A 16,261-nucleotide genomic window follows, 5' to 3' on the forward strand; every position below is an offset into this window, starting at 1 on the left:
AACAGTGCTATCTCAAATCAGCATCAAGCTATAAACTGCAGCAAGAAAAAAACAAAACCCCTTCAGAGTCTATCACATCTTTGTGCTAATCTATTAAGGGATAAACACTGAAAAGTGAACATTTTTCATTTTCTCACACTAAAACCCCACTATTACAGTATAAAACAGATCATGAAAAAGGGCAAGCAAATTACTATGCTCCTGAGTCTCCTATAGTATATTCCTATAATATTATTTAATATTTTAGATGTTACGGGACTCTTTCCGTAGTTAATAGGTTTGCTTAAGTAAAAGAAAATAAATCCTTTATATTCACCGTTAAGACCTTTTTATTTTACCAGCTTTTTTTCAACTTTTTTGATTAACTTAAAATAAAAATCAACCATTTCCGTTACAGAAATCTATTTCAAATCCAAGATTAAATCCATGGACTGATAATATTTCTAATTATTATTACTATGTTATAAACATTACATCAATGCATTATTTGCAATGTGACAATGGTTACTGACACTTTGGTAATTATTGGTCATTTAATTTAAGTAAGCTCTTGCTGTACATGGCTTAGTAACTTTATGTGATATGACTGAATATCACCTTTTTAACCTTTTAATATGACTGGCCATCCAAGGAATTTGACTAGAGCCTGGAGCTGCGATTATTTCAACAGAACATCAGACCTTTATCCAGTGTCATATTGTGTTGTATGGATACACAATAAAATGAATGAGATGTTGATAAGGTTAACAGCCAGTGCTGTGAGCGCTTTGGAACAGTCATTGCTGAGCAGTATACTCACCACTGGAAGACACTGCATTTCTCAAGCATTTTGACTCCATAGGGGTGAGAGGACAGCGACCCCAGGAAAAGGAAGTAGTGCTGGCTGAGGGTGTTGAGAAGACCATTGTTCTGGAGGCTGCGGTCAGGTTTCATTCCCGAGGAGGAGGTGAGCCACTGGACGATGTCCTTAACTAGGTCCTCCAGGTACGGCTGGCCATCCTGTTACCCAAGAGGACACAACAGGACAATGTAGAGCAGGCCAGCCCAACTGCGGTTTTCCAGGGCCACTGTCCAGCAAGTTGAAAATGTTTATTTCAATCTTCTCCTTCTCCAGGGGAAGCAAAGACTTTAACTTGTCCAATTAAGCAAATATTTAATTCAATTAAAACGTGGCGTGGAAGGAAAACCAGAAACTTTCTGGTCCTCCAGGACCGTAGATAGACACCCCTTACTCCCAGGATACAGACAAATGCCAACAAAAATTTCAGAACCCTTCATGAACCCAGTCATGAGGAAAGAATATTTAAAACCAAATTTCCATGGAATGTCTACATGACCATACAGCACCCTAACACCTTTTCAACAAATCCATCTGCCTTCTTAAATTTGCCTGGTCGCAATGAGAAAACCACTACTGCATTTATTCAGTTATAACGCAAACTGGTAAAACAAGAATTACCACCCATATATTAAACAAAAAAGAAGTGCAGAGCGTGTTTTTTTGTTGTTTTTGACAACAGGAACTGCAAGTCATGAATGGCTGCTTTACCTCATCCGACTCGAGCAGGAACTCGATAAACTGGCAGCCAACCACTGTCAGCTGTTTGGCTTTGCTGTGATCCAACTCCAGACTGGCGTAAAGCTTACTGCTGGGCTTGTAAAAATACAGCAGCCTCCGGACAAACCTAGAGCCAAACATTAAAAGTCACGTGACTCGAGGAAATGCAACTAAGCTGCAAAATACACAGGGCAGACTCTAGAGCACATCACTGGAATGAAAGACGGAGAAACAGGCATACACTGTCCTGCTAAAAAATAAAGAGGCTGAGTAGCTAAAACGGCCTTGATTAAATAAAAAACTGACATGACCACCAATTGGAAGTTACAGTACAAACCCAATATTTGACAGTTTTGGTTTTATATTGGGCAAACAACAGTTTACCCTGACAATGTGTGAAAAGTAAGAAGAGCTGCTGTTGGTTTCAACTCAGCTCGTTAAAAATACTTATTAACAGGACTTTTAAAGATTTTATTATAAATACATACAAAATGTGTTCTTTTTGTACACAAATTAATTAAATTAAAATCAGTGAAGTACTCTTGAATCAACTGAAAAAGTGGAAAGCATTAACCAAATTGGTAGCTGTGAAATTCACTGTGATAGCTGTTCAGTTGATGATAGGAAGAGACTATCCATTACCTGTGGATCTGCTCATCTTTGTTGCTTCGCAGATTAACATTCGGCCACTAGAAGAAGAAAAACGTAGATAAAACTTATTACGTAGATTCAATAATAAAAAATATCCCCTACCACTTTTACCATTTAAAAAAAGGAAGCAACACAATTACAGATCTGCTAAAGTCACAGTCACACAGAGGGAGTTCCAGAAGCTGTATGTTGTTGTCTAAAGAACTAAGACATGACTCTCTCCCCAGAATCATAGTGTAAAACAACAGAAGACTTCTTTTCTAGAGACTGTTTTTTAATGGATTGTTTTAAGGGATTCTTTGCTCTTCCTGTTATGGTACATGTTTTTAGGGGAAAAAAGACTCAAGCAGTGTATCAAATGTCAAACAAAAAAACTAAACCAGAATATAAAATGTAATTACACTCTTGCATTTTGAGTTTTTCATTAGGTACTTCTGTCATTTTTGTTACTACGTGTCTTTATGAATCACGGTTTTCAGAATAAGAGTGAGGATTTGTGTCTGTTTTAAAGTGCTTGTGGATATTTCTGATATGAGAATCAAATGTGTTTTATGTTACTTTGTACAAATAACAATGTGTTGAACATAAATATGATGAAAACCTCCAAATACAAAAGTGTCAGCCATCGATAATACCACTTTCTATCAGACAACTGCCATACGAGCCATATTAAAATCTGTGCACAACCATTTCTGCATTTGTTGATTAAACTGGACATTTAAATTAAAATATTTTTTCAAGCCGAAGGCAGGAAGGCCTGCCCTCACCTTTAAAATTGTTCCAATGAGAACCCAGTTCCAGTCCAAATTCTGTTTGTGGTTGAGGATTTGACTATCTCTGAGGTTCATCATAAGAGCTTCTTCAGTGTCCTAGACAAAGAAAGGAAAAGTGGATATTTTTAATTTGTAATAGGAAATTAAAACGTCCCTACAAAAAGGTTGAGCATCTGTCTAAACAACAGATAACCTGACTAAAATCAAGTCAAGATGAAAAAAAAGGTTAAAAAGAGATAAATCTGTCACAGCCCATGTGGTAAGGAAAGTAAAAATGTTTTGCATAAAAACAGACAAATGATTATTAGCCAGAGAAGGCCACTCAAATTTTACTACTGGATATTAATGATTACTATTAGCTGCTGTTCCGAAGTATATCATTTTTTTCATACAGCACTTCAATTTAAAGTTTTACACTTTTAACAATATATCCCAACATTCTGTTATTGCTTTATTATTGCTTCCCCACATTGGCTAGATGACAGTAATGATGCGACAAGATGAGCATCTAAGTCTTTCCCATACAGTAGGTAACTTCTTCAAGCTCAGTGTGTCCATCAATACCTTGGTTTTGCTACACCCAAATAATAATTTGCAGTTGTCAACATTCACAATATTGAATTATCCAGATCCCTCTGAAATTCCTGCTTGTTGCTTATAAGGGGTTTTACAATCCAATTTCAATTGTTGTGTTGTCTCCACGTGTGACTAGCTTACTAGCTATACCAGAATCTGGACCACTGAAATGGCCCACTACATGGTTCTCAATTGAAACACACACCATTACGTTGAATGTCTACTACATGCAATTGGATAAAATTGCATGCAGACACAATATTGTACAAGTAACAACTTTTCAAAAGATGTTTGATAAGCAAGTTAGTTTGCAGCTCGCACCTTGAGAATGAAGATGTCTTTCTGTACTCGCAGGTGCTGGTCTCTTCTGTAGTGTGCTGCCGCTGACTTCCTGATGATGTGGTCCAGATACAGGCTGTGAGGCTTGGGACCCCTCTTCTTCTTTTCATGGAAGCGTTTTAGGCAATTCACTGCTGCACTGGCTCGCCTGAAGAACCACAGGCAATAAACTCTCTTTAGTTCTCTGCGATGTGAAGGAACTTTTGATTTCGCCAGCCCTTAAAAAAATATTCTGCCTATGTGTTTTCTTAAACAAAACCTAAGAGAACATAATTGACTGCAGTAAACGTCAGGCTACTTGGACTAAAGAATCAGTTATTCAGTGACAATGCACAGAACAAATTCAGATATCAGCATAGTACCTATTTTAAACAAAGCTACCAGCACACGTCTTAATGTGCTAAATAAACCCCCAATTTTGGTTCCTGATCGCTTTCATTCTTTTCATCTTTTTAAAATCATATTTTAAAACTTTGAAGAAACAACCTCCACATAAAGAGCGAAATGCGTGTTAGGGTTAAGTCATGTTTCAAAATCCCCAAATTGGTTGGGTAAAGCTTTAACAGTAGATTCCCTTTACCAAAGAGAGGTGTACAATTATTAGAGCTATTATAGGTGGCAAAAAAATCATTTCAGACTGAGGATAGGAAATGACTCTTTACACAATGAACTAGGGGAATCTTCAACAGGCTGCCCAGCCAGGTGGGTGAGGCACAAACTCTAGGTTCCTTAAAAAAAGAGACTAGACAAAATGTTCAATTCACTACCAAACATGACAGGTCAAATGGCTTCATCTTGTTTGCATGATGTTCTTATATTATTCTAAAAGGCTGAGATGTCACTGTATTTTGTACCTCATATCACTTATATATGTGTCAAGCCGTGCATTACTAAACAAACAATTGACGCCAGAGTTTTGAGGTACTCACATCCTTTTCTCCTGTGAAATATCGAATGAGGCTGCCATGTTCATCAGGGTGGGCAGGCAGTGCAAATGATGGCTGTGTGAATGTGGAAGGATTGTATTGGCCTGTGGAAAGAAGGCAAGGAAAGGACACAAGTTTGCGACTCACATTCCACTAAATATCATTTTAGTGGACTCAGTTGCTGGTCAATACAGTACACAGTATAATGTTAAAACAATTATTTCAACATTTTACTTATGAAATCTCAAAGAGCCCTCAAGCAAACCTTTTTTAAGTAGTTTAGTAGGTTGTGCATACTGTACAGAGATTCTTGTACAGTATGCTTCTAAGCCCAAAAAAATAAGGAAGGCGTTTTCTGTGGCACGTAAGTATTTACATGAAGCAAATCATGTAAGGTATAATGGGGCAGCCATCTAAAGTATACCTACACAGCTTAACAATTCTTTTGAAGGTAAATGTTAGTGGGTGCTGAAAACTTAAAAAAGATAGATTAAGTATAAAAATGTATTTTTTATTTTGGGAAAAAGCATATGTATGTATTATCGGGTACAGAAATCCAAATTGCCAAAGCCTGTTTTATTTGTATTTTTTCTAGGAAGCTACTACAGTAGCAACGGCCTCTAGTGTTATTTTCAATTAGGAAATACATTTAGGAATGTTTATTAAGGACTTTGGCTTAACCTGCTTGGCTGAAGGCCAACCAACTGGACTCCCCCATGCAGAGGGAGAACTTAGTCAAGGGGGAGCTTCATAAAGAGTGGAGATAGGGAGCAGGAGGGATGCAAAAAGAAAAAAAAAAACTAATGCGAACAATATGGCATTAGATGCTCAAATATGGCATTAATAGTTTTTCAGGAAATAATGTTATGGAGTTCTATAACATGTCATGTTAGTTAGATTAGCAAAGGAGAGGGAGGTTGCTGTCATCTTCCCTGAACTTTAGTTAATCACACCCTTGAACCTCAAAGTATCCTAGGCAGTGTGGATCAATCTGGTGTCACTGTTTTACTCCGAAGAATCAGGTTATGTACGATAACTGAAAGTTAATTTCTGCAACCTCCTACTGTGAACAGGAGCAGGCAGATTCTGTAAGATTCACGTTACCATGTGCAAAAGTTCTCCCAGGAGGATGGTCGCACGCACGGACACGTGGTCATCGCTGCTCGTGATTACTTCAACTAAGCCCTGCGTTTAACCAAAATACACAGGATTTTAAAAAGGGAAAATCTACGGTTGAAAAAAACATCTTTAACAAAATAGGCGAAGAGAAACAACTGCCTGTTCCGCACCTCTAAGAGTCCGCTGCTAATGAAGGCAGAAAGTACCAGGGCCAGGTAGTTGTCCATCAAGTCAGGCCTGATGAATACAAGCAAAGTAAAACATAAGCGTTAGTGTTACTGTACAGCAGGCCATGGGTTTTAAACCCCAGTTTCCCCATATCACTGTAGTGACCATATGAGTAATATCAGCCCAGTGCATTCATTTTTCAGCATATTCTGTGGCTAAGGATCTGTGCCTGTGGCTGGAAGGTTGCCAGGTCTTATCCTGCGGTCGGCAGAGGAATCCTACTCCGTTGGGCCCATGAGCAAGGCCCTTAACCCCAACTGCTCCAGGGGCAACGTATAAATGACTGATCCTGCGCTCTGACCCCAAGCTTCTCTCCCTGAGTATCTCTGTGTCTCATGGAGAGCAAGTTGGGGTATGCGAAAAGACAAATTCCAAATACAAGAAATTGTATATGGCCAAAAAAGTGATCTTACCTTAAGATACATGAGGCATGACTACCTACTAATGGCTGTATTTGTTTTTTTTCCTCAGTTTTTTACTTTTGCTCTCCTGTTTTTATATCAGTGCTAGGCTAAAAGCTGCTCACATGGCAATTTTAAACAAAATGCAACAGACACCATCACACATTCACAGCCAGTCATGGCATTGTACCCATTCACATCTCCTTTTTCTCTAACTGTTGCCTGTGAAAGCGCAGAAAAACCAGCCTCACTGCAAACACACACAGGGCCTCGTCTGGTGTGCCAACTCTCAAACATCTAAGCAGCTGCCGGCCTCCAAATAAGCCTGGCATTTCCCCCAGAGCCATAAAACACAGCACTTTCCAATGTTTGTTATTACGAGGTCAAAACAGAGAGGCAAGAGCAGCAGACACATTTTTGGCAAACCCAGCCCTTCTCAGTATATACTGTACTAGTATATATGAAAACTGCTGCATTGATGACATAAGAACTCCTGTCTCTACCCTCCCCAACACTGGCTTGCACATTATTGTATTTTATCATGGTAAACCAGTAATGCCATTACTTTCATTTTTTCATCTAGACTATGAATAATTCTTTGGGACATACTTCAACACAACTAGAAATCTCACTTTCATTTTATTCTGGTCTGTCCCTGGAATATTTGTCCTTTTTCTGGCTTGTACATAGCTAATTACACTTTTTATTTAAAATTGAGGGTTCAGTCCAAGTATAAAAAAGCAACACCTGAAAAACCTTCTTGTATAGAGCTCTGACACAATTAGACAAGCCCTAAGTTGTCCCAGTGATGTAACAAACAAACAACTAAGAGCTGTTTTTACAGATCCTTAAAACTGCTTAACCTTTCATATGTATCACCTATTCCTAAACAGGAATAAACTATAACAGGACTATAGCTTCATGTCTTAACTGAAACATGAAGCGCAAGGAGGAAGAGTAACTTGCTCAGTGAGTTAGAGCAGTGCCATGTTTCAAACCAAGAAGCCCTCTTTCTCTTAACTACAGGACAGGCTAGTTCTCAAGGGGTACGGATACAATAAGGAGAAATACCCTGCCGACAGCCATGTAACAGCATACATGGTTCATAAAATGATTCAGTAGTTGGCCAATACCATTTCTGCGGTACTGGTGCAGAATTTATCACCATTGACCACTGACTGCCAACAGGGGGATTTTAAAGATTTTTTAAAGAAAAACACAACTGTTCAATCTAAACTAGCCACAGGGTCCACAATAGAGAAATGTGTCACAGGAATAGTCACGTCATTACAAAGGATGACTTTTGATGGTGGTGCAAAAGATGTTTGTGTGCCCAAAGGCATCCACCAGGCTTTTAATGACATGTGTGGTTCTCACTAGAAATGAACCTGGGATTTCTAAACTCATGAAACTTTTTACTTGTGACCATAGCTGAATAAGAACTGGTGACTCCTGAAATTCCTTAACTATTCAGGTCATGATTCACTCACTATCATCGTTTGCAAGAAATCTGCTGAATACTTTGTTATGCTGGATGTGTATTCTGCAGGATATTCCTGCTTTTGCATGCAAGTGGAATTTCATATTCCACCATTGTGCAGGGGTTACATGGAGGGGAAACATCGCAGATTCTGGACACCCAAGCCTTTGCATTTAATCAGGCAGGCGCCATAAAGACATTAGCTGGTGGGAAACAGCAGTAATGCTGACAAAGTTCAAGCAGCTTAACGTGGGAAATCACACATCTATAGTCAGTGAAGTTATAGCAATATTTAAATTATTAAAAATAACTCAAATAACACATGTCTACAAAACTAAAAAATACAATAATGCCATGAATCTACAAGTATAAGATATTGATTAGCTCGTTCAGGCTTTATTCATAGCGCACACAGTCAGAACAGCTATAATGAGGCTCTGCATGGAGGATCGATGCAGTTTATGCTGACCACACAGCACGCTTGTAGGCGCTGGCAGGTGACAAACGAGAGGAAACCCTGGTCGGAACTGAACACACTCAACACCTCTGTTGACCAGTGGAAGGTCTCTGTCTGAACTCCAGCACATACTGTAGCCCTCTTCTATGAACCAAGACCCTTACTGGATGAGCCTCTTCAGAGATACATAGTGAAGTGTGTTATTTAAAAAGAAATGCACTGCAATATCAATGGAAAGAAATTTGAATCAAACAGTTTTCTGGGTGAAAGAAAGGAATCGGACGAGGCTCTGTGGTATGTGTTACAAAGAGAAATTCTCAGAGGACCAGCAGGTCATTGCTTCTTACCTTGACCTGGCTCGATGTGGAAGTATGATTTTTGCCTCAGCTGCCACAAAACCATCTGACAGCCTCCAGGTGTCCTGAAATCGACTGGGGTCTAAACGTAACAGATAAAAAGCAAAATGCATACCATAAATGACTGGAAGTAATCGACTGTCATTTAGTGACCAGCCAAGGTTTTATTTCTTCATATTGTTACATACTTGAACACTGCTTATTTGAACAAAACACTGAAGTCCATAGCACCTACAGGATGGACTGCATGTACCAAAGCTTGCATGTGCAAAAAAAACAGGTGAAATGTGGAAATTTAACTGCCTAATACTCGATACTCATTCACTCCTAATACATGCCTATCAAAGCAAGTTAAGACAGATAAACCTATGAGTGGAAACTCATTTACGTGTGACTGACATGGACCTTTATTAAAATAATAAACTTAATTTTATATAATCATCTCAAAGAGCTTTGTGGCCCATAAAAGCAGACCATGATAAATCTAAATTTAAAACAACACAAAGCCAAAAACTAAAGGAACTCAGATCAAACAATCATATAAAACTAGAGCTAATTAGAGCTCTAGAACTCCAGAGCAAAACTGCTTTCTGTCCCACTTGCTCACATGTAAGATGCACAAGGTGGGCCAAGTGAGACAAGGGAGCACCGAGCGTTCCACACTAAAATGAAAAAAGAAACTAGAGAACTGGTGCCCTCCCCACACTGTTACATGAAGATCACAGGTCACAATCAAGAGAAAAGAGATTACAACTGACTACTTATTATAACTACTAATTTCATTTTGCACTCAACGTTCACACACCACATCTGTTTTCATAACAAAATCTAAAAAAGTTGTTAACTCGCATGGAGTGACTGGGGGTTAATACTGAGGATCCTTTTCAAGACTCAATATTAATAATATTGGCAAACTCTTTCCACAAGTGTGTCGCATCATGGAATATCTTGCCTCCCTTTCCTTTTCCTGCTAAAATCTCACTAAATTCAAATCTGGAGTCACCGGAACATAATGACAACAAAAACACAAGACAGCTTAAATAAATAAGCACTAAATAACAAAGCATGGACCAAACTGTTTTCTGCTCCATGCTCAAAGCAACAGTTCTGTTCCTAACTCCTATTTCCACATAACATTACCCCATGCTGAAAAATTATAGCCCAAATCTGAAGGAATTTCAATGTATTGATTATTAATCTAATTTCGAGAACTGAGAAAACTCTTTTTAGGAGGACTGGCAATACCCACCCACACTGAGAAGAGCTTCAATAAATTCGTTTGTCACAACAGGAACTGGGAGACGAAAAATGTCATACATGACCTCCAACAGGCCGCGCTGTGGGGAGAGGAGAATGGAGATAAGAGGAGGTTCTGGGCATAATCTAGTGCAGTACAAAACAGAGACAAACCGAGAAAGGGCACACATCACTTGCACTGGTTTAAGGGCAGTAGGAAACACGGTCACACTACCGCGAAAGAAACAAGCACCTTAAGTTGATTTTTTAAAATCTTTTTTTAACATTTTATTAATGCGACACTTATAAAATATGCTGGTCACTCCTAATGCTCAGCCCTAAACCGGAGTAATCTGCCTTGTATATTATAAAATAAGAATGCAATCCAAACTACCTTTACATTTGACTCAATAACAAAACATCTTCGCAAATGTTATTGTACTTATTTAATGTAACCTAAATAATTATATTTTATTCTAACAAAATAGACACCAGAGAAGAAATCTGTAGTGCTCCAATTGGACTGAATTTGTTAAACAAAACATTGTTCTTTGTGTGGTATTTCGGATGTTAAAAGGTAACTTACTCTAATGTACAGAAAAGGGAGATTCAGGTTTTTGTAATATTTAGCAAATTGCTCACAATTCTGACATTTCCCTTAAGAAATAATTATTTTACATTCCCCAATCCCCTTATTAAAACTAACATGAGAATGATACATGTGTGTTGTACTGTTACACAAGGTTTGCGAGTGTAAATGGCAGACAATCACTTTGCTCTGTGATATCCAAAGGGGACAAACACTAGCACACATCTGTGAATTGTTTGCTGGGTGAACAACCTCGTACTGTACACTGATGATGAAGGTGTACATACCCGTACTTCCATATTTGGTATGCAAAGCAAACCTATGAGTGACTGGATTCCAGAACTGCCCGATTTGCACAGGTTAATAATTCCTACAGAGTTGGAAAAGTAAAACAGAAAAATAAAAGGGTAAGTGAAATGAGACAACAAGATGGGTATTTTAGGTCAAACCAACCCAAAGATAATGAAATGTATGAAAGGATCTTCTGGTTTTACTTTGAAGGACAAAGCAAAAGGGTAATTGATTAGAACTTCTCTCAAACCACTATTAAAACTAACATAAGGAGACAGTTTTACAAGAAGTCTTAAAAGAAGTTTAAAAAGGTACACATGACGCAGTGGTCAGGTAACAGTGGCTCAAATTCCTAACCTTGCTTTTCAAATTCCTAACCAGATAAAGAGAGCTTTGCAACCGTTTGTTTAGTTATTAAACATTGGAAAGTCATGTAGTCTCATGTAATTTATTTTTTCCATTCCAACGATTGAATTGATTTTCTTATTAACAGGTTACTAAGGTACCGAGACATTTTGTACAGTGCTTTGAAATAGTAATATATACCCGTAATCTTTTCAAGGATATACAATCTATTTCTGAAGAAAAGTGGTCTTATTCAAGTGTTTGTGGGGTGAAACAAATGGAATTTAACCCCCCCTGTTCCAGGAACATAATAACAAAGATTAAATTCAAATTTCTTAAAATCTGTCATAGCCAAATTAACAGTTGCCATAGTATATGTGCATTTTAAATGATCTTTTTTTCTGCTTTTCACTGGGGAATTAATCTCTCTGAAATTTACATGCTGATAAAGCTCCCTCTAATATTGACTTCCTATTCTACTGAAACCACAGGTTTTTTGACCACTGGTAATCTCCAGGGTTTTGATACAAGCATATATACCTACCTGACCAAGATCGGAAGGCTGCCACTATTGCCATTTTGCTGGCAAGAAAGCGTGCTTCTCTGTCTTCCCTGCCAGAGAAAAATCAGAGAGTAAGCTGAAAAATCCTGAACAAACCAATACACATCACAACCACTTGACCAATGACTCTTTGTGTGAAGAAGTTTTTTCTTTTGGATTTGTGCATGGAATGATTGGTAAATGACAAATCTCAACAGGTCCTGAACCAGCTGCCCACTACTGTAAAACTGGTTGATTTTCTGCATTAATCCTTTCCTCTCTGTCTGCTGTCGGGAGGTTACATGTGCACAATCACAGTGGCAGCACAGTGTCCATACCAGCAACATGCACATAATGGGAAAAGACAAAAATGAAAAGCCTCCACTACATGTTATGTGAGATAACTCTTTCTACGCCAATGTGGTCTGAAATCCTACACAGCTGGGACTCTTTCAGGGACTTCAATCATGTTTCTTCTACTAGTACTTTCTCTTAATTCTAAACAGTTAAATGGCATGCAACAGTGTTCCAAGCTTTCACAGCAGTGTTACAACTTTCTAGGATGATCTCATCACAGTTCAGAAGCGACGCAGGGATGGGCTCAGTCAGTACTGGGAAGAGAGACTCGGGAAGATGAGGAAAGGGGGAAAATCCAGAGGGGTGTTGGATATCTTTCACACTGCACGCTCACAGCACCAACAGTAGAGTAAGGAGGATGGATGCAACTGTCCACGTTCATAGGCTTCCAGATGGCCACATGGGGTCACTGCTGCACTACAAGCCAAGGTTACCCTGGCAACTGTTGGCCAATTGTGCCCTTAGAGAATCACAGCTGGAAAATGACACAGCTCCACCAGTCTGGACCACATGATAGGCCTTTATCAGAGAAGACATCATCGATACAGTAACTCAGTAAACCCACAGTATTTTAGAATTAAGTAAGTATGTTTACTTACTTGAGCTGCCCTTCAGCTGTGTCGGGGTTGTGTCTGTAGTGAAAATCTGTGTAGGGTGCCAAAATTTGCTGAAAGAAAAAAAATAAAGCAATCATCCTTTACTTTTCGCACAACTAAGATGTTATTAAGCATCATTTAACAAAATTATTATTAAGCACAAGACAAAAATAATTGCACTGCGGCCAACAGGTAAGAGAGTGGAAGAATTGTCAATTTTATTTAACTAGACTTAGTCATGTTTATAACAGGTGAAGAAAAAACAGTAGTGTTTAGTCTTTTAAATGCTTATCAGACTCTAAAAACAACATACAAGTATTAAAATAATCATGATTATCATGTCATTAACCTAAAACCCCCATGGTTTGTCTTCAACCACTGTTTCTGACTGAAAACAACAGTTATATGTTGAGAAAAACCACAGCTTTTGATGTGTATAATAACTGCTACAAATATGTCTCTGCTTACATTAAAGCCTGATTAAAAGGAACACGCACAGACTGAAATTACCCATCATTCCAAACCCCTTCAGTCTTTGCTACAACACAGTGGTGCCACAGATCAAGACAACTAGCACCTCCCGGAGAAGAGTCACAGCCCCCAGCCCAAACAGATCTCATAATCATGCGTACAACAACAACTCCAGTCCCTCACCCACAAGGCAGCACTCTGACAGACAAACACAATAAGCACAAGTGGAAGGTGTCTGACAGGTATTTGCCACAATTATGAACAAATAGTTAGAGATGAGTGAAGGCAGTTCAGGCCTTATCTCTTGTCTGGTTCCTTGTAGTTTACATATTCAAGAACCTTGACAAATATTTCCTTCAATGGCATTAGTAACTTCACCTTCTAAGTTCTGAATTTACAGCTAATTAAAACAAATACACAGCAACGTCTATCAGTAAACATACTGTATGTGAAACTAGAAGAATCTGGTGTCACAGATTTATTTCATGAATTGGACAAGACATTATTCTAATTGGGCTGTAAAGTATTTTGAATTTTGTATTAGACACACAGAGAAGTTTAAAGACACATGGATACACAACATCTCACAGATGGCTGTCATGAAAAGAGCTTGCTCTCGGTGGAGTTCAGTGTGCTGTTCCTCACCAGCACACCCTGATTCTGTCACGGGAGCCAGCCAGGATTAAAACCTGCTCCTTTACAATGGGACTTTTTCACCAGGAGACCTTGCTTGCCCTGTGAACATTCCATTGACTGAAGACAGACAGGAATGGAAACCTTGACCAGTAGCTCTAATTATTCCTGAAATTAAAGGCGTATCAGTTTCCAAACAGGAAGCAAGACACAACACACCTTTCTGAAAGCTAGTAATGTATCTCTTTAATCTTCTTGGGAACAAAATGCATTGCTATAGGTCCGTCTACAGTCTGTACAAAACAAACAACTGGCTTTTAGTCTGGAGAAACTCCAGCATGAAACATAAAGCTAATCAAAATGGCAAAAGTATGGAGCATTAACCTAATCAAAATATAGGAAATGCAGATGGTAAATCTTGCATCTTGTATTTTGCACAATTCCTTTCATTAAATTATTTTAAATGTATCCCCTGCCCCCTTTTAACATTTATTGAATATTATACTCCATAATGGGCTCTGTTGTTGTGATCCCAAATAAAAATACTGCCTTGAATTAGGATTTTAGTTGCCAGATCCCTACAGAGATAGGACAGTCACCTGTTTGTATGCTATGCCAACTAAAACCAAACCCACAGACCAATTTCTACAATTCATAGACTTTGGTTGTTCTGAAAATGAAAATCCTTTGGCACTGAATAGATGAAACAGAAATGATGAAATTGAGAAAGTTCAACAGGTCTCAACAGAGCTAAGTGCTTTTTTGCAGTGAGCCCTGGATAGGTTGTTCACCAGGCAGATGAAAATCTTTCTCTGGTTGTCAGATCACACACTTGCAGAGCTAGAACATAGCCTTGCATCTGCTGGTGAGGGAAATATAGAAAAAGGACCAGGTCCCAATGTGCTTTCTGATTCACTAACAACTCAAGAATTGTTTTAGGAGTTAAGAGAGTCAACCAATGGAGCTACATGACTTAAAATATAGATTATTATTTGATTTACAAGGTGGCATTCTTAGGGACACTATATATTAAATTTGATCTTCCTTAAATATGTTAACATAAATATGTTTCAGGTTGGAACTTAGGATACATCACAAAATGTGTAAAAAAACTGGTAATCTGAATACACAGGATGTGTATGAAGAATTCTTCCAAGATGAGTCAGTTTTATACACTTCTTTCCATCAAGTGCTGATTAATCAATTAAGAAGAACCCTTGAAACCGCTCTTTGGTTAGAGGGGCCTGAACCATTCTAGGTCCCTTTCAGTAAATAAATTCTGAAAACCTTAAATGAGCTTTCAGCAAAACTTTGATAATTACACAGATTCTTAACAGAACCACAGCTTCTTCTTCTTTTTTATTCTTCTGATAGAACTCACCACCTAATGACTGGTTTCGGGAACCTTCACAAGACTACCCGGGGGCCTCAGTGGGCTTTGGTTTCACTACAGAAATGCACTACTGGGGAAGGTGCTTCTATGAAAAACCCATGGGAGTCCTCTTTGCTTAAGCCCAGTTAAACAGGAGCCCATGTACCTCCAGTTCCACATCGGAGCGCACATACTGCCGCGTCTTGGGGTGATTGAGGAGATGCAGTATGGTCGTGATCAATGCCTCGTTTATGCGGCTCAACTGGCAGTCGATCACGTTCTTCAGGATGGTGCTAAGGCCTCCCCTCGAAGCCACCACTTCTGGGTTCCTCAAAGCTGAGAAAAGGGAAGGAAATATGATTCATGCTATGCCCTGTTCCAAGCTGATGAGGGAGGGTTATGGTTAATTTTGAACATACAGTGAGGTCAGGAGCCGGTCACACAAGAGGTTTGCTCCTCTTTCCACAGTACTTCTCACCGTTTGCTGGCTACAATTGTTACTCAGGGATGTTAAGGTCACAGATGTGATTAAAGCACAATTCCAACAATGTATCCAAGGAAAAATGTGCCATGGCAATAGAGAGGGGCTACAGCAAGCTCTTATCATTGTGTGGCCACTAAAACACTAGAAGGTGAAACCAGAACTAATCCTAAAACTGCAAGCCTGTCCATTCGAGATGATGTTCCATTACTCAGTCATTTGTCATGCTTCCTGAAGCATGAGCTAATCCGATATCCCAACTAAGACTGCAGAAAATTATAAACATACCCATCCTGCAAACAGAAAACTGCTACAATGGAAGGAATTAAAAAGCTACAGTTAAAATCAATGTTAAATCATGAAATTGTTACCATCTGCCAATCACTAAACCTGCCAGAGAGTGGAAACTGAACTTAATATGTATAACACAAAGTTATATTTCTGTATTCTTAGGACCAAACAATGCTACAGTTCTTTAAAAAGCG

General features: G+C 38.7%; 1 protein-coding gene across 3 annotated transcripts in view; it reads right to left on the reverse strand.

Moving 5' to 3' along the window:
• rictora (RPTOR independent companion of MTOR, complex 2 a) overlaps positions 1-16,261 on the reverse strand; it is a 79,780-nt gene that overhangs the window by 26,280 nt on the left and 37,239 nt on the right. For all 3 annotated transcript variants that reach the window (XM_069186939.1, XM_069186938.1, XM_069186940.1), the window contains 14 exons: positions 15,462-15,631; positions 12,823-12,890; positions 11,870-11,937; positions 10,977-11,059; positions 10,114-10,201; positions 8,856-8,946; positions 6,113-6,179; positions 5,928-6,008; positions 4,827-4,927; positions 3,880-4,045; positions 2,977-3,078; positions 2,201-2,247; positions 1,550-1,685; positions 800-999 (listed from right to left, as the gene is read on the reverse strand). In XM_069186939.1, the coding sequence (XP_069043040.1) occupies positions 800-999; positions 1,550-1,685; positions 2,201-2,247; positions 2,977-3,078; positions 3,880-4,045; positions 4,827-4,927; positions 5,928-6,008; positions 6,113-6,179; positions 8,856-8,946; positions 10,114-10,201; positions 10,977-11,059; positions 11,870-11,937; positions 12,823-12,890; positions 15,462-15,631 (1,468 nt within the window). The remainder of the gene's footprint in view (positions 1-799; positions 1,000-1,549; positions 1,686-2,200; positions 2,248-2,976; positions 3,079-3,879; positions 4,046-4,826; positions 4,928-5,927; positions 6,009-6,112; positions 6,180-8,855; positions 8,947-10,113; positions 10,202-10,976; positions 11,060-11,869; positions 11,938-12,822; positions 12,891-15,461; positions 15,632-16,261) is intronic.

The sequence above is a fragment of the Lepisosteus oculatus genome, chromosome 3 (assembly GCF_040954835.1).
Source record: "Lepisosteus oculatus isolate fLepOcu1 chromosome 3, fLepOcu1.hap2, whole genome shotgun sequence".
Classification (NCBI taxonomy): domain Eukaryota; kingdom Metazoa; phylum Chordata; class Actinopteri; order Semionotiformes; family Lepisosteidae; genus Lepisosteus; species Lepisosteus oculatus.